General features: G+C 36.0%; 1 protein-coding gene across 3 annotated transcripts; it reads left to right on the forward strand.

Annotated features, from left to right (window-relative positions):
• Positions 1-391: 391 nt before the first annotated feature.
• Positions 392-23049, forward strand: LOC6038710 (uncharacterized protein KIAA0513). 3 transcript variants are annotated; one of them, XM_038256863.1, is made up of 9 exons: positions 392-1310; positions 14260-14380; positions 14477-14590; positions 14670-14936; positions 14993-15246; positions 21100-21289; positions 21352-21688; positions 21746-21840; positions 21897-23049. In XM_038256863.1, the coding sequence occupies exons 1-9, from the start codon at positions 1029-1031 to the stop codon at positions 21965-21967; spliced, it is 1731 nt and encodes a 576-aa protein (XP_038112791.1). In that variant the 5' UTR covers positions 392-1028; the 3' UTR covers positions 21968-23049. The 3 variants fall into 3 exon arrangements, with proteins under 3 accessions (XP_038112791.1, XP_038112792.1, XP_038112793.1); XM_038256864.1 differs by having other exon boundaries at positions 14480-14590; XM_038256865.1 differs by having other exon boundaries at positions 14483-14590.
• The last annotated feature ends 1515 nt before the right edge of the window (positions 23050-24564 follow it).

The raw sequence follows: 24564 nt of genomic DNA on the forward strand, positions 1-24564 counted from the left end.
ATTCCAGTGACATTGATTTGGTACACATGTCTACATACAGCCAAACACACAGACATTTGCTCAGCTGGTGATTCTGAGTCGATATGTACAAATGAAGGTAGGTCTAGGAGGTCTAACTAAAAAGTTCGTTTTCGAGTGATTTTATAGCCTTTTCTCAGTAAAGTGAGGAAGGCAAAAACTATATTATTTCTCACATCTTGAATCAATCGGCTCCGAACTCTACCATGTCAACTCTACGCCACGTCGAAAATCGTCTTTGGGAAAATCTTACCCAACTTTTCCCTCTCGAACCGTGTCACAGCCAGTCAGTTTTCACGCACGGCTGTGGTCGTTCAGCACCACCCAATTTGAACCGATTCAACGCGGACTGCCTCCGCAGAGGAAAACGTCGCATTGTGGGGTCAGTTTTTCCGTAGCTCTGTCGTAGGTTAGGTGGCTTGTTGTTTTATTCTCTCTATCTCTCGCTCTGTGTGTTTAAATGTCCATCCAAAAACTAATAGGGGAACAAGACTTATAACCGGGGGGTTGTTTGCGGGTGATTTTTGGTGTTTTAGGGCTTTTGGTTTGAAGTTTCCGCTCTGTTTGATGCCAAGTGTACTTGGACAAGGTTTTGTGTGGTGTGTGATATTAGGGTGGGAGTTAATTAAGGGTAGCTTATTTCGGAAAAATTCTTAATCCCAAATCAATATGATAGTGACGTGAGGTGACGAAAAGAACGGGCTGGAACCTGGGTGTGATTGTGTGTGTGTGAAGAACCCTTGGGGCGCCAAGAGGTGAGAATAAAGCATAGGGAAAAGTGTGATGAAGAGCGATGAAAAGTAGTTCAATGTTATGAGCCTTGAGTAGATTACATAAATTTACCTTCGGAATGAAGCAAGCAGTGTGAAGGTTTTCGACTCGTGTACTCCAGTCTGGTGTACACTACAGTAAATGAATAGCTGAACCAAAAAAAAAAAGAAGAAGCAGAAACAGGAACAAACTATTTTTAAAATCCCACACAAGCGAACACCACGCCGGGATTGCGGGCCATGGATATTGCCGCGTTCGCATCAACGATGGCCACCAAGGCCGCCGCACGGGACCGCAACCGGGACCGGGTGAGCCAGCCGCACCACGACCTGACCAGTGCCAGCGGTGAAATGTCCGGCTCGATGAACGGCGGGGCAGCAGCTGCGGCGACGGCCGCCAACAACGATGTCCGGGCCAACAAGCTAAAGTCCTTTATGGGCAAAACGCCGAGTGCCATCAAGTCCAAGTTTCTGTCCGTGCTCGGCAACAGCACCGAAATCATCAACGGGATTTCCAATAAGGTGAGGAACGGGAAAAAAGTGGTACGGTAATCGAATTTTGATTGGAATCAGGTGAATGTTGTGGTTGCGGTTATGGAATCCTGGAAAATACTTGAATGATTTTGAAATATACAGTGAATAGTGCTTTAGGAACAAAAACAAACCATCCACTTAAACGACACCCAGGTTATTTGTGTTCTTAGTCTTGAACATCTTAGTTTTTTTTCCAAATTGCAAACACAGCTTATCACTGAAACGCCCAACGCATGTCAAATTACACGGACTCCCAAGCCTTCAAAAAGTTGTAATTTTCCGAGCCGAACCAGCGTTTATGACTAAAAAGGCTCGTTAATAAAGACAACTAACTAACTAAATCTGTAATGTTTGTGATCAAAAACAACAACTTTTCCTTACATCTTTGGCCAAGAAATCAACTCGATCAGCAATTCTCTACCAAAACCGAAAATGGATTTTATTTATATTTATTTAATTGAGTCTTTCCTAAAACCAAAGAAGCTTTATAGCCTAATGGCTTTCTTAGGTCCGGTGAAAAAATATAATTTATCCCAAAAATTACGAACTTCTCGTCACAGTGTCCTGATGCAAACAATGATCGAACTCGAGTTGTCACAGCCCTACGAAACATGTTGACTGTAGAGGTGGGCAAAACCGCTCTTTTTTAGGAGCTGCTCATTTTCGCTCGCTCTTTAAAATGAGCCGCTCTTTTGAACGGTTCTTTCGCTCTTTTTAAAAAAAATTGGCTTTTAAAAGAATTGTGGGAGTTTTTTGTTTTTTTCCCTTTTGAAGTAATTTAAGAACATGAAAAAAGTACACCGTGTACACAATTCTGCAAAAGGAAAACAGGTTTTATGATACAATTTTTTTACACAATTTGTATACAATTTTTATTTTACAATTGCAAAACAAGTTTTAGGCTACAATTTGTTGGAAATACAATTAATAATATTTATAAACTTGAAAATATACAATGTCTTAAACATTATTCCATCTTGGAATGGTTCTATCAAAAGACAAAAGTTCGCTCTTTTTAGTGAACCGGCTCTTTGACTGGCTCGCTCTTTTTTTGCTCACCTCTAGTTGACTGACATATCGGGCGGTCAGTAAAATAACCCAGCTAGAAGTCACCTGACAGAAAACGTTAGCTAGAAAGAGATAGCAAATCTTCGCTTCGCTAGCAGACGGTGATTTTAGTGGATTGCAAACTGGATTTCGCTATGTTAAGTGATGATTGTCTAAGCTCAAGTTGTCTAGGAATAGAACCAACTCCACCTGAACCAGACTCTCAACACAATGACAGCTAGAGAAGCTCCAGGTACTCTAATGACAGCCGTCCATTGCCGGCCGCTCCCATCTCCACCGCGCACCTGCGATAAGGAAAGGGATTTGGAAGACGGGAAGTGTTGATGCTCCACTTTTTGAAGGGGACAAGGGAAAATCTCCACGGTGTCCCCAAGTTAGTTTCGCTTGGAGTTGGACGGATTTTGGGAAGGTAGAAGGTCTAAGATACGCTCTAAGCAAGCGCTGCGACCAATGGCATGAAAAAATTACGAAAATCTTTCTATAGTGACCAAATATTCAAGAAAATACTTAATTTTAATTTGGGATAAACATGTTTTAATAATTATTTTAGAATGTGTGTCATAATTTTAAGCATAAACAATGTATTTTCCATAAAAATCGACCAATTTGCCCTTCAATCAGCCGATTAATACCAATTTTTCAATTAGATTCCGCGTAAAAATTATAACAAATTAATAAAAAGCCGTCAAATTCAAATTAAGATATCTGAAAAAAGACACCGATAGACACAGAGATATTTTCAGGAACTGTAGTTGAAAGTGGGGTTTTTTCTGGTGCATTGTTCGGTTTTGCGCCAAAATGCGCCATTTTGAAAACATAGCAACTTGAAAATAGGCTCAAAGTCACTTAAAAACAGTTGTAAATCCACAATAGAGGCTCAACACATTTAGGTGTCTTCGGCAAAGATGTGTAATTTTATGTCATGAACAACTCTTCAGAACATAGTAGGCCGCTAAAATGCTAACATTTTGAATTTTCACCAAAAATGCTTTTTTGGACAATTTTTGCAAAAATGTAGAGTAGATTAAGAGCTACAAATTTTTCGTCTTGGACAAACTTTCATGAAATTTTCTACTCTACAACTTTGCTGTAGACATCGAAGCCCTACAACGTCATCCAAAAAAGTTAGTTTTTAGTTGACACCTTGGAAGGTCGTCACCCTGTATGTCAATAACTTCAAAAGATTGCCCTTATCAAGTACAACAACTCTTCCGAAGACACCATTTGGCTAGGACGTCAAATATAGGAATTATCAATTTATTCCACTTAATTTTGCCATTCCGAACACTGTGCATTGAAGATTGGACATCTGGTTGCTAAAATACAGAAAATAAAAGAAAAAGTTACAAGAAAATTTAAGTTTATGGTCCATAAGCAAAAGATCCTAATTTCATTGTAAAAAAATGAAACATTTTTGAAATTTTCTAATCTCTTTGAAAAAATATTTTTAAAATTTTGGAATCAAGACTAACATTTCAAAAAAGTCAATTATTCAATATTACGCCATTTTGAAATGTTGAAGTTAGTGAACCTATCATGAAATTTCAAAATGAAAAAACATGATTTTGGAAAATAGAATTTTTGAAAAAAGTCAATAAATAAATCGGAATTTTTTTTCTAGTTATCACTTTTTGCTCATTAGTCCTTATCTTACGAATACCTATGTGGAGGCTAACTTTGCCGAAGACACCAAACCGAACAGAAAATTCCTTCAAAAGATATAGATTTTTGAATATTTTGTACCATTCACAGTCCAGAGCAGCTTCTTGGGAAGTTTTGACTATACTTTTTGATTTCGAGAATTCAGATTTCTGCTTGCTCTCCAAGAAAAATCATTAGACAGTTTACTCTCTGGTTATCGATATCGAACGGAAAATTGAGAAATAGAAGCAAGGAGCCATGCATAGTCTAGTCATGTGCATTAGCCTGTCCCATTTTGAGGTCATGTCGAGGAATTTCAGGTGCTCACTTCTTAAATGATAGATTATGATGTTAGGAACAATGTTTTCTTAGACAAGAAAAAATAATAAAATACAATCAAAATGGAACGAAAACCGAGAAAAGTATGACCGAACTTGCAAGCAATTTGAATTGCAGCGTTTTAAACACGCAAATAACATTCCAAAAGGGTGTAGCTCCAAAACATCACTGTTCACACGAAATTTGATTTCAGATTCGTATTTAGCGGCCAAAATTACTATAAGAATGCATACCCTGACCTTTGCGACACATGCTTGCGACATCGTGTAATTAGTAGGCCTTGCTTCTGAGTTCTGAGAAATTTTGAAAATTGGCACTTTTTTTTTTTTTTTTTTCTTGTCTAAGAAAACATTGTTCCTAACATCATAATCTATCATTTAAGAAGTGAGCACCTGGAATTCCTCGACATGACCTCAAAATGGGACAGGCTAATGTGCATATGTCGAGCAAAAGAAAATTTTAAGATTAAGCGCTCTTGATGCTGTTTGATGGGACTGCAGAAATGGTCGACAGATGGAGAAATATTGAGGGAAAGAAGATTGACATACAGAGACAGACTCTTGAAAGAAAACGTGTTAAAATCATAAAACTCTGAATCCTTTTTATATGATCAGGGCCACTCTAGAATTCGCTCAACACTGGAAACTTCAATCTGGTTCAGTGTCTCAATGTTCAATTTTCTCCAAAACTTTTAGACTAATCTAATTACGTTTCTCGTAAGCTGGATAGATTATTTCCTGACCGGCTTTCTGCCCACTCTCATGCTGCTTCTTCTCCCTCTTTCAACTTTCGTCCGATTTTCCGCAATATTTGCGTCCAATTTGCTGACTTGGGGACCCTCCCCCCCTTCAAAATCACTTGCCCCATTTTGGCAATCAAACTGACGCTCATCATGATCAACGAGCCGGGAAATTGAATCATCCCACGTCAACTGATTTTCTCCAGCATCACACACACTTTCGCACCGGTACTCGAGAATATTAGCGCACTAAAAATAACCTCTTATTCTCGCCGTGATTTAATCAGCGGCCCTCGTAATTTGTCATGCCTGTGCGAGACTAGGGTCCGGAAAATTCAACAATTAATAATTCAACCGTCATTCACCCTGACAGCACACCGTATCGGCACTCGAGCTGGGAAGATCCTTCGGGGATTCTGCAGTGGGGTGTGTTGGAGTACGCATACATGGTGACGACTTGAAGTTCAAGTTTGTTTTTGCTACTTTTTAAGAATCATCAAAATTTCCATAAGGGAATTTTGAAAAATTTGTTTATTTAAAAAAAAACACCAGAAATGATAAAAAATTGATTGTCGCCACCATGTAATATCGTACAGTTTACACCTTCATCAATGCCGAAGGATGCCCATCACTTCCGGCGACCTGGCATTGTTTTGCAATATAACAGAGGAAGGTAGGCATCTTTATTGCCGGGAAAAGCCAACTTCAGGACGACCTTCCAAAGTGCAAGGTTCACTTCTGTTGAACGACCTGAACAAGGCCAGCTGACTGACTGATAAAGCCCATGTAGACCGAACCACACACACACACATAGACACACTTATTCATGGCACGTTTCACATTCCATCAAGGCCCGTTCCGTAGACACCCAGACATGACGATCCTCCACCACAACGTGCGCCACCGTTTTGGTCGATTTATTTTTCACCACTCTCTCGGTGGGGAAACCGCCTAAAGGTGAGGTTGGAAGTGGGAGGCATTTCCTCACGTGCCGCCGAAGAAATATTTACTTTTTGTCGTGGGAATGAATAGTTCACTCAATTATGGAGAAATTGGGGACAATTTTGTGGAAATTTAGGTGAACATCTTCAAAAAAATATTATAAAAATAAAAGCTTTAAAAAAACCGTTGTATTCGATGACACACTGTCCAAACATTAAATTGAAGTTATTGAATTGAATGTGAGCTCGGCTGTAAGCAAACGAGTTTGAAAAACAATGCAATACACTTTTTTTTTTGCTAATGCTAACCGCCACCGACACCACCCACTGCAGAGCACAGCAGACGTGACTGGAAATATGCCAGCTCTTGGAAAGCAATATCGGCCAGTGGAATGTAAGTCCTTTTATTTGGTGTTGTGGCTTCGATAAATTGAAAATGTCGTTGAAGAACTTTAAGCACCCGATTTATGAGTTGAAAAAAATAGAGATACATTTGTGTTGTATTTTTTTCGTTCACATATTTTTGAATTCTTTTTTTCAAATGGTTATATTTATTGGATGATGTTCTGAGTTTAAGAGTCATTGATTCAAAATGGAAAGGAATTTAGTTGAGTAGGCAGTTCCTACAACTTTTTATTTTTTGCGATTTTTAAATTATTTATTTTTATTTTTATGAAACTTTGTTCATGTTTTGCCTATGTCACAAGAAACAATTTTACATAATTAGTTTTTCTATACAAGTCTCCATACAAAATGGATATGTAAATATTTGAAATTCTGTATCTTGAGAAGGGATTTTTGATCGATTTGGTGTCTTCGGCAAAGTTATAGGCTATGATGAGGACTTTTTGAAAAAAAATGGTACATGAGAGAAGAACGTTTTTTTTACTTTTTATCATTATTAATGAGCCGGAGCCTAAAAAAATCGATAAAATTGGACGTGCAATCAACTGAAAACCACTTAAACTGCAGTTTCCTGCGTTGATATTCATTATTTTGCATGATTGAAAAAGTGAAACAATATTTTAAAGTTTTTTGAATTTTCGATGTACAATTTTTGGCCATTCTAAAATGTTAGACTTGACCCGAAAATATTAAAAAAAATATTGGAAACACTGGAAATTTCAGAAATGAGCCATCTTCTACAGTTTCACAAATCTACCATTGCCTTTTTATGTGTATGAAAATTTGTCCATCGATTTTTTATGTTCAAAAAAGCCATTTAATTTTGATAGTCGGCGTGAAAATGATAGCAAAATAAAAAAAAATCGGATTAAATTCAAACGGAAAGGTATGGAATTAAACAGTGCTTGCTAAGTGCTTTCCAACAATTCCGGTTCAAGAATATTTGAAAAATAAATTGATGTCCTATCAGTGTCCAGTGGGGTAACAAGAAAAATTGAAAAAAATGTAAAATTGTAATAGATACCCCCTGGTTTGATTCTTTAGGCAATAATAAGTAACTGTGCCAATTTCGAGCCAAATTGGTAAAGGTTAAGGGGTCGCTTTTTATCGTTAAAGTTTATAAGGAAAAAATCGCGAAAATGTCAGGGGAATTCTTTAAATTTACAGGCATTTTCAGTTGAACATTTTTTTTAATTAAATATGGACAATATATTATTAATGCTACAAAATAATTGTTGCAGAAGTTATTCTGATGGATTTGGAGAAACATTCACAATGACCTAAATTTATAAGATTTTTTAAATTAAAAGTTAGGCCGTTGCAAATAATTTTCAAAGTATAAGTCGCCCTCCCCTTTCAAAAATGATCCAAAAAATCAGGGGCAAAAAAATATTTTGTCAAAAAATTTGAAAATTTCAATGGAAATAGAAGTATAATCAACTGAAAACAATCTAGAATGTCCTATTCTCTATTGATTATCATATTTAGCATGTTTAGGCTCGTTTAAAAATATTTTGAACTTTCATGGGATTTCAAATTACATCAATGCAAAAACTTTTTTTTATCTCGCAGAAATGCATTTTTTGTCATTACTTAGAAATTTTGGAAACTTTTGATTGCAAAACAACTGGGCAGATGTGTAATGCATTTTAAAACACTTTTTTCATTCAAATGTTGAAACTGTGGCATGTAATTGCATTTTTTTTCTTCTAATTTTTGACTTTGGTCAGAGTCGAGGGACATAAACTTCAAAAAATATTTGCAACGGCCTTAAGAAACATTTAACTATTTTTCTAATGAACATCAAAATTTGGACCAAACATTTGGAATATTCAAAAAATAAAATATTTGAAAAATATATTGTTAAGACTGAAACGTTAAAAGGTTAAATCAAGGCTAATCAAGGCTCTTTTTAATTGATAGTCGTGATCTGGAATGGAAGCTCACATTTTATTCTATAGATACATATGAGAAATTCTTTTCCAAAACCGGAAATGGATTTTATTTGTATTTTTGATTTGGCTTAAACTTTGTGGGGGCCCTCCCTATGACCAAAAAAGCTATGTTGTGTCTTTGGTTCACCCATACAAGTCTCCATACAATTTTAGCTGCTGTCCATTCAAAAAATAGCACATAAATATTCAAAAAGCTGTAACTTTTGAGTGATTTTTTTGATCAATTTGGTAGGAACACGGAAAAAAAATTGCCGATTTCTTAATTATTTTTTTTTCACTAAAACTCTTTTTCCCAATAAACGTATTTTTGGATTTTTGAGATTTTTGATTTAGGGGATAAAATCCCGCAACTTTTGAGCTATAGAGAAGTATAGTAAAAAAACTTGTAAAAAAATCTGCCGCCAAGTTATGCATTTTCGTAATAATGTGATGTTTGGAAAAAAAATCGAAATTTCATGGAAAAACAAATTTGACTTGATTTTATTTATGTAAAATTGAATTTGCGATCGAAAAATACTTTACAGATTTTTTGATAAAGGGCTCCGTTTTCAAGATATAGCCACCGAAAATTTTATTTTTAACGAAATATTTCCAGCTTTAGGATTTTTAAAACTAGTGACCATGAGGGACCATTTCTGAAAATATTATTTTTTTAATGTTCAGAAAATTTGCTTAAAATTGTCTAAGATACATTGTAGATTGGACCTCTGGTCGCTGAGATACAGCGGCTTAAAGAAAAAGAGACAGGAAAATTGAAGTTTTTTAAGTCTCACCCAAACAACCCACCATTTTCTAATGTCGATATCTCAGCAACTAATGATCCGATTTTCAATGTTAAAACATGAAACATTCGTGAAATTTTTCGATTTTTTCGAAAACAACACTTTTAAAATTTTTTGATCAAGACTAACATTTCAAAAGGGTGTAATATTGAATATTTGGCTCTATAGCTCAAAAGTTGCGGGTTTTTATCCCCTTAAACATATTAAAAAGTCTCGAAAATCAAAAAGTACCTATTTTGGGAAAATCAGTTTTTGTATAACAAAAGTTAATTTAAAAATTGCCATTTTTTCCGTGTACCTATTTTTTTCTCAATAGTACTCTACAATACCTGCAACTTTGCCGAAGACACCAAAAAATAATCAAAAAATTCACTCAAAAGTTACAGCTTTTTGATTATTTATGTACCATTTTTGTATGGACAACAGCCAAAATTGTATGGAAACTTGTATGGGTGACACAAAATAGCTTCTTTGGTCATAGGAATGGCCTCCACAAAGTTGAGCCATATCAAAAAATTACAAAAAATAAAATTGGTCGAAATTGGCCGATTTCGTAGAGAATTGCCCATATTTTTTTTATGGTTTTCATAGCAATTTTGTTTGGGCAACCCAAAAATTTGTATGGAGATTTCTATGGGGAATTGATCAGACAAAATGGCCTTTTTGAACACTTAGATTGAGGAATCGATAAATAAATTTCCCTTAAATGAACAATAAACTTAATTATGAATCGCGGATAAAAATGCGAAAACTTTAAATTTTGAACATCTACAGTCGAACCATTTGTTTACTAGATATCGTCAGTTATAACACCACACAGAAAAAAATCAATTCTCGAAACCGTGAAGTCAGTTCACGATTATGAGAACCACGAAGGAATATATTCACGTTTATGGTGCAAATGCACCATACTCATGAATAAATTCCTTCGTGGATCTCACATTCGTGAACTTAATTCACGATTACGGGAATTGATTTTTTTCTGTGCAAGGCTTATTATGTGATAGTGGGAATCCATTTTTTTTATATTTACAAATTGCCAAACAATTAATTTTGTTTACCCCAAAACGTGCTTATTGAAAATTTGATTTTGCTTTTAAAAAAAGTGGTTTATCCATCAATTAGCATGAAGAAAATTTATTCAGCACAAGTCAAACATTTATCCAACGAGGTTTACCGAGTTAGATAAATAAGATGAGTGCGGCAAAAAATCAACTATTGCAAAGAATTGGACCTTATTTTCATTTTAGCTTACAAACCAAACAAAAAAGTTTATAGAATGCAGTTTTGTAGTTCCTTGTGTCATTTTTGCTATCCTAATGTGCTAATTTCTTCATTTATGATAATGTTGCAAAATGTTATCAACTCACAATAAACATCTTGATTTCTAAACGTGTTAATTCCCCACTCGTCCTAGTGCGAACCCCTGCCAAAACCCAATTAAGTGATGATATAGCGCCGCACAGGTGACCCGTTTTTCAACTAATCGATGTCTCCCCTCTTCTTCCCTTCTGATGCTGATGATGTGGATGTTGATGACGTTCGGAGCCACAAACCAAATGAACGTGGGGAACAACCACCACCAGCTGGGGAAGAAGATTTTATTTGAGATAACACATTTTGCAATAAATTTTACTTCATCCTGAGTTGGGGTTGGGAGAGAGAGCGAGTGAAAAAAAAAAAAAATCCTCACAAAAGGCTCAGCGAAACTGCGAGACTCGACAATATGCGGCAGGAGTCCAATATTTATGAATCACTTGCGTTTGTTACGGGGGGACCCCGGGTGATTTTACACTGCAGGAAAACAAGCGCGTAAAATTACGTGACGATTTGTGTAATGTTCTTTTAAGACACGAGTAAGAGTATGATTTTGGTGGAATCGATTGCAAGAGAAAATTTAGTCAAACTTTATAATTATTTACTGTGCCTAACCAGTGTCCCTCGGTGGCTTTTGGTGGCATCCATTTATGTTGTAGGGGAGAGTGGTCCCCTTTTTTTGTATCGCACATACTGCCCCTGATCGCTTAAATGTCCCATATGCATTTTCATCGATTTCGAGTTATTGATGCAGTTTGGTTCAAAATTGTGTGCTCTTTCGAAAGAGCCTATAACATCCAGTACTTTGTTCTAGAAATCAGGAGGAAATCCAGTTTTTTCGTGAAAACTTAACACGTAGCCTTATGTATGGGACAAACTTCAAATGCGTTTTTCTCAGCTTGCTGTTTTTGCATATGGGACATTTATGCGAACATGGGCAGCATAACTCTGTCAATTTCTCACAAAACTATGATCTTTTTGCATGAATTGAAAGCTTAAACATTCAACTATGTTTGGCTGATAAGGGTATTTCATCAGATAAACTCTTCGAATAATGCCAAGCGTTTTAAAAAAAATATTTTAAACCGGCATTTTCAAAATGTTGGGGGTGATTTGATCCCCCTTTCAACATTTTGAAGAAATCTTAAGCAAAATGTTTCTTATTCATCCAAACTTTTAATTTTCTATAAGTTACAGCTATTTCACATTAAACCTGTACGTTTGTGTTCAAAATATAACAAGTTTAGCATGTAAAATATTTAAAAACTTAAAATTTTCTTTTTTAGACCAAAATTGAGCATGTTTAGAAAAGCTGGTAATTTTTGTTTACAAAACTTTTGAAAAATGGTTCAAACTGCAGTTAGTTATGTACAACTATACTAAAGGAAACTATGTACGAAAACCCAGCCAAATTATTGAATCTTGATTCTGATTCCAGTGACTGTAAAAATGCAGGGATCAAGTCTCCCTAAACGCACTTTTTTAAACAATTGATTGTAAAAATAGTATGACGATAAATTTAACGTCAAATGCGTAAGGGTTTTGGAGTTGATAAGTTTATCAAACAATTCATGTATAAACAATGTTTTTTTTAAATAATTTTTGAGTGTTTTCTATACATATCAAAACAAAGAAAAAAAGATCTCTTGGAAGTTTTTTGCAGCTCGTTTTAGAAAAATGTGTGTAACTCAATCTCAACATTTTTTTAATTTTTTTCTTTGTTTTCTACAAGGGTAATTCTCCGCCAACTCACACAGCAGTTGCCCCGACCCCTCTTCGATTTGCGTGAAACTTTGTCCTAAGGGGTAACTTTTGTCCCTGATCACGAATCCGAGGTCCGTTTTTTGATATCTCGTGACGGAGGGGCGGTACGACCCCTTCCAGTTTTGAACATGCGAAAAAAGAGGTGTTTTTCAATAATTTGCAGCCTGAAACGGTGATGAGATAGAAATTTGGTGTCAAAGGGACTTTTATGTAAAATTAGACGCTCGGTTTGATGGCGTACTCAGAATTCCGATAAAACGTATTTTTCGTCGAAAAAAACACTAAAAAAGTTTTAAAAATTCTCCCATTTTCCGTTACTCAACTGTAAATTTTTTTGGAACATGTCATTTTATGGGAAATTTAATGTACTTTTCGAATCTACATTGACCCAGAAGGGTCATTTTTTCATTTAGAACAAAATTTTTCATTTTAAAATTTCGTGTTTTTTCTAACTTTGCAGTGTTATTTTTTAGAGTGTAACTATGTTCTACAAAGTTGTAGAGCAGACAATTACAAAAATTTTGATATATAGACATAAGGGGTTTGCTTATAAACATCACGAGTTATCGCGATTTTACGAAAAAAAGTTTTGAAAAAGTTGGTCGTCATCGATCATGGCCGTTCATGGTCACCCGCGACAGACACGGACGACGAAACAAAGAGAATTGCAAAAAGTAACTTTTTCAAAACTTTTTTTCGTAAAATCGCAATAACTCGTGATGTTTATAAGCAAACCCCTTATGTCTATATATCAAAATTTTTGTAATTGTCTGCTCTACAACTTTGTAGAACATAGTTACACTCTAAAAAATAACCCTGCAAAGTTAGAAAAAACAAGAAATTTTAAAATGAAAAATTGTGTTCTAAATGAAAAAATGACCCTTCTGGGTCAATGTAGATTCGAAAAGTACATTAAATTTCCCATAAAATGACATGTTCCAAAAATTTTTACAGTCGAGTAACGGAAAATGGGAGAATTTTTAAAACTTTTTTAGTGTTTTTTTCGATGAAAAATACGTTTTTTTTGGAATTCTGAGTACGCCATCAAATCGGGCGTCTAATTTTACATAAAAGTCCCTTTAACACCAAATTTCTATCTCATCACCGTTTCAGGCTGCAAATTATTGAAAAACACCTCTTTTTTCGCATGTTCAAAACTGGAAGGGGTCGTACCGCCCCTCCGTCACGAGATATCAAAAAACGGAACTCGGATTCGTGATCAGGGACAAAAGTTACCCCTTAGGACAAAGTTTCACGCAAATCGAAGAGGGGTCGGGGCAACTTTTCCCGATTTCGTGTGAGTTGGTAGAGAATTACCCACAATGAGTTTTAGTTAATTTCGCACAACTTTCTAGAACAAAGCTATTTTTTTTACCCACATGCTGACGAGATACAGGCTTGGGATCAAGTGTCCCCGGGGATCAAGTCTCCCCACTCTCCCCTATGTAGACATGTATATTGGGGAAACATCTGGATGTGTATATGCACTGGGATGAATTATTCAATGATGAGCCACTAGGACTAGGTCTGAAACCAGCAAAAGGTGACTCTTTCTCAGGGGTTGAAGAGGGTTAGTAACTGAATGGGAAGGTTCCATGAAATGAAATTATAAAGTTAAGTGTTGTTTCTTTCGCCGAGAAGAGGGTGATGCAAAGTGGTACTAATTTGATAAATAGATGTTGCTAGGGAGTTTCTTTAAGCTATGATTTTTTAACAGCAATTTTCCATAAAATGCCCTTAAATTAGTGGTATTTATTAAAATTTCAAAATATTAGTGAAAGTTTTAATTAGTTCAAAAGTTTGGTTAGTTAGGTTAGGATTTTTGAAATAAAAAATATTAATATTAGATTTTTTGTAATCCCAACAAAACCGTTATTCAAAAAATTGAGCCACCCCAAAACCTACAATTTAACCGCGAAATATATTTTCTCATGCTTTCTATCTTTTTACTACTTTCCCTCACCCATCTCCCCTTTCAACTTCCAGATCGACGCCGCCCTCAGCTTATCGTCCTCGGAGGACACCGAAACGACGGAGACGCGCAACCAGGCAAAGGTAGACAAAATGCTTCGCCAAAAGTACGAAGCTTCGAGCTGGAAGCACCCAGGTGAGAAGAAAGCGGGTGAACTTTATCAATTTGAATATTTTCATTGAACTTTTTCGATTGCGAGTTGGAATTGCTTTATTTTCTCTCTCCTTCCAGCAGAAGATCCCGTTGTGGGCCAAAAAATCGATTTCGAGCTTCGACGAGCCAAGGAACGGAGAGCCCACGAAGAGGTCCTCTCGGGACGGTACCGGAATCCGGCCTTTAGTCATCGTAAGCAGTTTCTTGTGATGCCCTTTGCCAATAAGCTCAAGTGGTATTGATTTGCTTTTCCCCCTTCACCCCTTTGTAGCAACTTCAAACGGCAGTAACGGTACCCAGCCGGTGCCAATCAACGACCGGCCACCTTCAAACAGTATTAGCACCGATTTTAGCCATAGCAATTACAGCAATAATTCCTGTTCGATCGATTCCAAGTCGCCGCAACCTCCCCCAGATGGCGTCGAGTGTGACCAAGCAGCAGCTGTGGTGGCAGCAGTCGAAGTGGCCTCCAAATCCGTGCCAGCAGTAGTGGAAGCTGTTCCGTCCGGCAAGGACCACTATAGAGAACCAAAACTTGGCAAGTTAAAAAAAATCACCTTAAAGAATCCAACTAATGACCCAACCTCCCTCCAGGTATTCCCAGCAGTGCCTCTACCAGTGACAACGAGTCCTGCGTACTAAGTGCCACCCTTGAGTCGTCCGAGTTGAAGATGTGGATCCGGTCCGAGTCGGAGAACTCGGTCCCGTCGTGGGCCTCCTCGATAAGCTTGGACAGCCAGTCGGAGGAGGCGATACTGGACTTTATGAAGCGCTTCGTGAAGATTCTGTTCCGCGAGAGCGGCTCCATCACGCTGGAGTTGAAGTCGGACTTTGGGCAGTATGCGAGGGTGAGTAGAGATGCGTTGTCGCGTTGAAACATTTTCAAAACTCAATTGAAAACATTTTAAAAACAATCTTGAAATACAGCTTTTAATTCCTTTCAATTGTTCTTTTAGACTGAAAACCATTTCACAATATTTTTGTTATTATGCAGTTCACCCAGAAATTGTTAGGTTTTTGGCTAAACTTTGTCGGAGGGCTTCCATATGACAAAAACAGTCATTTTGCAGTATTGGTTCGTCCACACAACTCTCCATACAATGTTGGCAACAGTAAATAATCATCTTTTATGTCGAGAAAGGTGTTATTTTTCCACTTTTCTGGAGTAATGATATTTTTTCAGTCTAAATTAAGGCAAAATTACATCCTACTGAGGTAATATTCAACCTTCCAAAATTACACCTTTCAAATTTACCCATTTTTTGTTGTGTTCACAAATGGTATGTAAATGTCTGAAAATCTGCATTTTGGGAAGGGATTTCCTGATTTATTAGGTATCTTCAGCAAAGTTATGCTAAGGAAAAAAAATATTACACTCATAAGAATTACTAATTATTAGATTACATTATTTTTGTTTTTTTTGGGACTAAAATCATGGTAATATTACAATCAGGGAATATCTGAGCAATTCTCTAGGAAATCGGCCGATTTCGACCATTATTATTTTTGTGTTTTTTATTTGGCTCAAACTTTGTGGGGGCCTTCCCTATCACCAAAGAAGCCATTTTGTGTCATTGGTTCACCCATACTAATCTCCATACAATTTTGGTAGCTGTTCATACAAAAATGGTACGTAAACATTCGAAAATCTGTAACTTTTCAAGGATTGATTTTGATTGATTTTGTGTTTTCGACAAAGTTGAAGGTATTGATGAGGACTATTCAGAAAAAATAGGCACACGGAAAAAAATTGATGATTTTTTTATTAACTTTTTTTCAAAAAAAAAAAAACAATTTTCCAAAATTCGTATTCTTTAATTAAAAAAAAAATAATGTTTTAGAGGACAAAACCCTGAATCTTTTAAGCCATTCGAAAGTATGGTCCAACATTTTGCCGACGAGTTATGATTTTTTTTAAAAACGTACGTAAAATTTTTGGATATCAATTGTATGTAAAATCAAATTTGCAATCGAGAAATACTTTACAAAGTTCAGAAAATTTGCTTTAAAATTGTCCAAGAGACATTTAAGATCGGACCTCTGGTTGCTGAGATACAGCGGCATAAAGAAAAAGAAACAGGAAAATTGTTTTTTTGAGTCTCACCCAAACAACGCTCCATTTTCTTATGTCGATATCTCAGCATCTAATCGGGTCCGGTCTGATTTTCAATGTTAAAAAATGAAATAGTCGTGAAATTTTTTTATCTTTAAATTTTTTTAAAATATTTTGAATCAATATTTTGAAATTCCAAATTAACCCCTTTTGAAAAATTAGTCTTGATTAAATTGCCATGATTTTTTCTCCTGTGTAATAGGGCTGCGCAAAAATCGATACACCTTTTGTTTTTTTCTAAATAACAAAAACAATTTGAATTATATAAAATTATATACATTTCACGTTTTATTGTTCTTAGATAGATTACGAAAAATTTACCAAAAAACTGAACCAATCTCACCCCTTAGAGATTCAAATGAAACTAAAATGCTCAAATACAATACATCAAAAGTATTTTTCGGGCAATTTAAAAACAAATATTAAAAGGTTGATTTTACGACAGATCATTTTTTACCTAAAACGTACCTCAAATTTAGACAGCTGCCAAAATGATAAAATTTGATCTAGGAACGAGATTTTTTCAGCAATGTTTTATTAACATGTTCCCATTTTGTAAATTTTTGTGGGTAAAAAAAATATTTTCAAGTTAGAAGAAAATAAAATTGTAAAATATTACACGCTTATGAAACTATCAAATCATTATTGAATAAGAAAGTCAAAGATAAATCCAAATCATTATCCTATGAGTATTAAAGATATCTAGTAAAGTGATTTTTTTTAAATGTTTCTTCGAACTTAAATTATTACCCTCCGCTTACAAATAAATTCAGAGAAGAAAATTTATCACATTAAATGTGAACTTTTTGAAAATTAAAAAAAAACTTTAATCAAATATGAATCTCATAAATTGGGAATGAAAATTTTTGCAATTCCGTCGTAAAACTACTTATTTTTCCGTCATTCGCGAAAGATGAAACGGCCTAACAGAATGGAAAATTAAAAACTTTCAATACCAGTGCTAAAAACTTCTATTTTTCACCACTGAATTGGGTGCTGAAAAATTTGAAGTTTTCAGCACTAGTATCGAAAAGTAACATTTTTCAATATTTTTTTTTGTTTTGAACGGTGAATTTACTTCCATTTAAAAAAGTTTTAAGGAATTGAGCAATTCCAACTCAAATCAGGAATTTTTCTGGTACTTTTGTACCCGACCCTCTCCGATTTCAATGAAACTTTGTAGACATGTTATCCTAGGCCTATATAAGCCATTTTTGTGTATATGGAGCCAATAGTACTCGAAAATAACATTTGAGGAGGACGTAAGGTATTTAAATATTTTTTTTGTATTTTGTAGTTTAAAAATTACTGTATCTCGAAGCCGTTGCGTCGTATCAAAAAGTGGTCAAAGACAAACTTGTAGGAAATTGGATGGGCTTTCTGAAAAAAATACACTGAAACAAAAATACACGCCACATCTATGAGATTTTTTGATTTTTAAGTCTAAAACTTAATTTTAAAGGTGTTGTCACGATTTTTTTTCGCTCAAAATTTTTGAGGAAATAGCCTAAAATGTTACTAAAAGACTGACGAAAAATGCAGGATGGTATGTCTCTCCTAAAAAAATACAAAAATCATTTACTAAAACTGGTTTTTTTTGAAAAGTGGTCTAAACGTCAAAATTTTTAAAAACCAGTAGTGAGAATCGATTTTCCAGACAATTTTACATAATAGTCTCCATATTGACCATTGTCCTATGTCCAATCCTTGTGAAGATACAGTGGTTTTAAAAATAAAAATGTTGAAAAAACGGGTTTTTTTTGTGGTTTTTGGTAATTTCTATATGACAGACTTGGTTTTTCAGTCTCGAAAATATTTTTACCGGAAAGCTCGTCCAATTTCCCATAAGTTTGTCTTTGACAGCTTTTTGATTTATATCGTTTTTATATTTACGTAAGCAAATTTACTATCCTAGTTTCTACCACACTGAAAAAAATATTCTATTTTCAGTTATTAGCAATGCAATTAAGCTTATATCTGTAAGCCCTTACATCCAATTGAAATGCTGTCCAAGGCAAACTTATGGGAAATTGGACGAGCTTTCCGGTAAAAATATTTACGAGACTAAAAACCAAGTCTGTCATATAGAAATTGCCAAAAACCACCAAAAAACCCGTTTTTTCAACATTTTTATTTTTAAAACCGCTGTATCTTCCCAAGGATTGGACATAGGACAATGGTCAATATGGAGACTTTTATGTAAAATTGTCTGGAGAATCGATTCCCACTAATGATTTTTAAAAATTTTGACGTTTAGACCACTTTTTAAAAAAACAGTTTTAGTAAATGATTTTTGTATTTTTTTAGGAGAGACATACCATCCTGCATTTTTCGTCAGTCTTTTAGTAACATTTTAGGCTATTTCCTCAAAAATTTTGAACGAAAAAAAATCGTGACATCACCTTTAAATTTAAGTTTTAGACTTAAAACCCAAAAAATCTCATAGATGTGGCGTGTATTTTTGTTTCAGTGTATTTTTTTTTCAGAAAGCCCGTCCAATTTCCTACAAGTTTGTCTTTGACCACTTTTTGATACGACGCAACGGCTTCGAGATACAGTAATTTTTAAATTACAAAATACAAAAATATTTAAATACCTTACGCCCTCCTCAAATGTTATTTTCGAGTACTATTGGCTCCATATACACAAAAATGGCTTATATAGGCCTAGGATAACATGTCTACAAAGTTTCATTGAAATCGGAGAGGGTCGGGTACAAAAGTACCAGAAAAATTCCTGATTTGAGCTGGAATTGCTCAATTGCAAAAATGTTGTGAGCAAGTCGTTGCAAAACTTGAGTGCTGAAAACATCTGTTTTTGCAACTTGTTGTATAAATTAGGGGGAGAGGGGGTAATATGAACCCCCGGGGCAAAATGCACCCCCAGCATTTCTCGATATTGGGAAGAATTTTCCGGGGAAAGAATCATAGAAATATGAAGCTTTAGGGGGAGAGGGGGTAATATGCACCCCCGGGGCAAAATGCACCCACTGCTTTTCTCGGCATTTGGATGAATTTTCCGGGAAAAAATCAAAGAAATTGGAAGCTTAACATTGCTAAACCATGCTGGAAAAATTTGAGCATCGTAGTATAAAAACAGCTTAAGTTATTTGCAGAACTGTAAAATGTTGTGTTTTCATCTAATTTTCATTGAACTTTCATTATGAGTTTTGGACAATTTAAAAAGCATTTATTCATATTGTAAGTGTTGAGGTATATAGTTTTTGCCAAAATCTTCATTATTCTGTAGATAGATGAGTCCAAAAACATCAAAAAATGCATTTTTAATTAAATTTTCTGCAAAAAGCGTGGTCGGGGCAAAATGCACCGCTGTGAAGCTCCTTTGTAAAAACAGCGGTGTCATCTAGTGGTGACTAGTGAAAACTGATTTTACCCGGTGCATTTTGCCCCATGTTGTGGTGCATTTTGCCCCGTTGTTGTAGTGCATTTTGCCCCAATGTTGCGGTGCATATTGCCCCGCATGGTTGTTTGAAATGAATCAAAAATGTTTTTAGAAATTTGATATTTTCGAACAATTTTGAGGTTTTTTAAGACTTTTTTCACATGGATGACGAAGAATAATAGTTGTTTTAGAACATCGAACAAAAGTCTTCCACAGCAATGCTGTAATGGTTGAGAAATTACAGTTTTCCCTTAGGGGGTGCATATTACCCCCTCTCCCCCTACATTGTAAAACTATGCTGGAAAAGTTTGAGCATGGTAAGATTAAAACAGCCAAAGTTATTTGCAAAACTTTAAAATGTTGTGTATTGATCTAATTTTTGTTGAACTTCCAATATGATTTTTGGACAATATAAAAAGCATTTATTGATATTGTGTTTGTTTATATAGTTTTTACCACAATCTTCATTATTCTATAGATAGATGAGTCCAAAAACATTAAAAACTGTATTTTTAATTGAATTTTATGTAATAAGCGTGGTCGGGGCAAAATGCACCACTGTGATGCTCCTTTGTAAAAAGGGGGGTGTCATCTAGTGGTGACTAGTGAAAACTTCTTTTACCCGGTGCATTTTGCCCCATTGTTGTGGTGCACTTTGCCCCGTTGTTGTAGTGCATTTTGCCCCAATGTTGTGGTGTGATTGTTTGGAATGAATCAAAAATATTTTTAGAAATATGCATTTTTAAACAATTTTGAGGGGTTTTCAAGACTTTTTACACATGGGTGAAAAGTTCTAATTTTCAGCACTGAAACGGATGCCGAATAGTTGAACTATTCAGCACTTGTTTGGAAAAGTAACTCTTTTCAACATTTTTTGTAATTAAACGTTAAATTGGCTCTGTTCAAAGGATGTTTTTCGGAATTGCAAAAAAAAAAAATTGTATGGAACTCGTTGCTAAAACTTCATTTATTATTGCTCGTCATATTTATCCAACTCGGTGAAACTCGTTGGATAAATGTACGACTCGTGCTGAAAATTCTTCTTATTGCAATTTGTTGCATAAACTACTTGTATTTAACTCGTTGCAATAAGATGTTTTTTAAGCACCAGTCGAGCATTTATCCAGAGAGTAGTACTGTTACTACTTTTATTTTTTTAAATCGGATTGTTTTGTATTTCTTCCAGACGGAAACCGGTCGCCTTTGGTTTTCCCGCCTGGTGAACGCACAACGGGCCAAGTCGAAGCGCGTCGACGAGTCGACGTTCTACTCGCTTATCCAGAACTTTGCGATCGTGCTGTTCGAGTGCGCCGAAAGTGAGGACTTTGCGCCGGCCAAAACGCTTATGAACATGTGCTTTACCTTCTACCACGACAGTGAGTGCTGATGATTAGTTCAATTCTTTGTTGTTTTAAAACTTTAAAATGCCCTTTTTCAGTTGACGTTCCCGGTTGTGAGCCGTACCGCGAGTATCTGTACACGTACCTGCGGGATCAGCCGATTTGGCACTCGTTGCGCTTCTGGAATGCGGCCTTCTTTGACGCGCTACAAACCGAGCGGAAGCATCACCCGGTGCCACCGACCAAGGGTACCGGACACGTGGGGATGATCAAGGGAGTGGCAGAAGAGATGGCCGCCACCGGAGCCAGCAACAATGTCCTGGTCGTGCCCGAAAACGAGCGATCCTCGTCCACCAGTGCCTGCGATCGTACGGATCCGTTCGAGCTGTTGGAGGACAAAAAGTATCACCAGAATCTAAGCTTTGGACAGTTGGGGTAGGATGGGAGGAGGTTGGTTGGGAGTTGGTTGGTTTAATGATTGCATACTTTTAGGAGTTTCACCTGCAACATGCACGCTTTTGGACTGGGTCGAGAGCTGTGCTACGAGTTTCTCATGAAGCAGTGCGTTATAGCGAACTTGACATTTGGTATGTATTGATTCCTGTACCATATGGCTAATTTGCATTGAAAAATCAAATTTCAGAACAACAAAAGCTCCTCAAGGACAACGTGGACCGAATGTACCGCGAGACCGATCCGTGGCGTGAGAACTAGTACTGATTTCCCGGTAACACCAACACACAAAATGGCTGTTTTAAAGTGTTTCAAACTCTACATAATATTACTCTCCCGCTATGAACCTACTGAAAGAGACAGGCAACAAAAGCAAAAAAAAAGCGATTTTTCTTCTGATCTCGTATTTAAATAAAAGCGCTACTTTTCCTCGGTAAATCTAACGTTTGTACAGCAAACCAGCAGCAAATAGTGTATCCTATAAATCGATTTCCTTAAGCAGCGTTAAGCGTTTGCAGTAATGAAGCTTTATTAATCATGTTAGAGAGGTGCATTAAGGAGGCAAGTGAGACAGAGAGAAAGAGTGGGAGACAGTGCAAACAAAGTATTTGTGATATATTTTGTGATTTTTAGCTGTGAAGCGATTGTTGATATCGTTATGTTAGTAGTTTTCAAGTATGATGAGGGAAACAAAAACAGATCAACTCAAAAGCAGTTGGTTTCTACGGACTATGCTGGCCACAGTTGAGAGTTGAAAGGGCGAATCCATTACATAGAACGATAAGTATTTTCTACACATTCCAGTCTACCTAGGGTTACCAATAACAAAAGTTCTATAAATGAAGATATTTGAAATATTATCTCAGAGGATGCGATCCACTTGAACTAAAGGTACCAAAAGCAGAGTAATAAACACAAGCAACAAAACAAATATCGGAGCAAAAACAAAAGATGTGTTACACGATGATGAGACGACAATAAAGAGAACTACGAGAGGTTTGTAAAGATAGTGAAGATAGCAATACTCTGAAGCACCGGATTCGCACCGCGAGACACTTAAAAGAAGACGCTTTTATTGAACATTGGACTAGTGCTTTTGATAAGAAGCAGTTAAGGAAGGGCTCTTTGTGAGCCCCTTTAAGCGCGTGATAGCCCGAAGGCAAAAGAAAAGAGCGAGAGAGAGAGAGAGATAACATGGAGGGAACATAGGATTGTCGGCACACTACAAAAAAGGGTTGACGTTGTTGTATTTTACAAAATTGTTATTAATTCGGAAGATATTCGTGATACACGAGAAGCAAAAACAAATTACACCAAATTTCGATTTGACCAATAAAAGTTAATCACAGTTGTTTTGATTGTTGAGAAAGGCCCGTTTTTATTGGTATTCTTACAGCGGTACATTGTGACTTATGTGTGTACGCGCTGACGGCAGCGAAATTATATGAAAGTATAATTTGTATCAGACTTGGGTTAGCATAGATCCTGGCGGCCCAATTCCGAGGTCTTCGGGCATTGTCTGGTCTATCTTAAAATTTCCAATCTCATGTTCAATGTTCATTTTCAGCCGGTTTAAAAATGAGGTTAAAGGTTTTAAAATTACTTCCCTTTATTGAAAAAACTAGATTCTAAACCTGAGATATTCAATAGTAACTTACAAATTCCGTGCTTTGTTGACACTTGCCATATAAAACAATAATAGTTTAACCCCTGGAGACCTCTTCTTCTTTCGTCAATACCGGCGCCTCCCCAAGAAACCTGCAGATCCTCAAAGGTAGGAATGTTAGTCCAATACCGTTAAATCCACAGCAACTGGATTATATGCCGTCAATTGGGGTGAATCGGGACTGCAGTCTGAATAACGATAGTGGTTTTAGAGCACTTAAAAGCTTGATATTTGTAAATCGAAGTAATAACCCTGTAATTCTGTGTCTGTTTTCACAGAAACCAATCAAAAATATCAAAACATTGTGCTAAAACATGGTTAAAACAGCTGTCAAAATTCGCACTATGTGTCCTGATTCACCCCAGATGACGGTGCTTCTTCTTTTTTTCTGTTAGTAGGGTAGTAGAAGTTGGTATTGGTATTTAGATGCCTCCCGAGCTATGATATAATGGGGAGGATTTTATTAATATAAAACCCGTCGCCGAGCCATCCAAGCTACGATGCTATGGGAAGGGCTTCCAGGTCAACACACAAAAACACTCGCGCACAAATATTTCAATACTCATTAAAACATGTAATTTGCACCACGATTCCCTCGACGATTCAAACTGTCAGTAAGCCTTCCGATCAACGAAGGTGAAAAAAGGACTTTTTACGGTAGTAATTTTAATCACTGACTATTTAACATACAAAATAATGCAACACGACGCCGTGCCTTCCGATCAACGATGATATAGAAAGATGTCATAAAGGAACGTTAGATTTTCCATGCAAGTCCCCATACAATTTTGGGGGTTGACCATACAAAATGATGAGCAAAGTTGTAGGTTTCTATAAGGACTTTTCATAAAATAGAAAATATGTTATTTTTTAAATTAAGGGCCGCTGCAAATATTTTTTGAAGTTTATGTTTTTTGACTCTGACCAAAGTGGAAAGGAGCATAAAAAATAAAAAATAAAACACATGTAAATCGAAATTATGAGTCATGATTTCAATATTTGAATCAAAAAGTGTTTTAATATGCATTATACACCGATCCAGTTGTTTTGCAATTATTAGTTTCCGCAATTTCTAAGTATTGATGATTTTTTTTTTTGGAAGAAAAAAGTTTTTGCGGTGCTGTCACCGGAATTTCATAAAAAAAATCAAAATATTTTCAAACATGCTGAATAAGATTATCAATGCAGAAAA

Source organism: Culex quinquefasciatus, chromosome 2 (assembly GCF_015732765.1).
Source record: "Culex quinquefasciatus strain JHB chromosome 2, VPISU_Cqui_1.0_pri_paternal, whole genome shotgun sequence".
Taxonomy (NCBI): Eukaryota; Metazoa; Arthropoda; class Insecta; order Diptera; family Culicidae; genus Culex; species Culex quinquefasciatus.

Coding starts and splice junctions, on each gene's coding strand:
- LOC6038710 (XM_038256863.1), top strand. CDS start 1,029: ATGGATATTGCCGCGTTCGCATCAACGATGGCCACCAAGGCCGCCGCA. Junction 14,381..14,476: donor TTCGAGCTGGAAGCACCCAG/GTGAGAAGAAAG, acceptor CTCTCCTTCCAG/CAGAAGATCCCGTTGTGGGC. Junction 21,689..21,745: donor CTAAGCTTTGGACAGTTGGG/GTAGGATGGGAG, acceptor GCATACTTTTAG/GAGTTTCACCTGCAACATGC.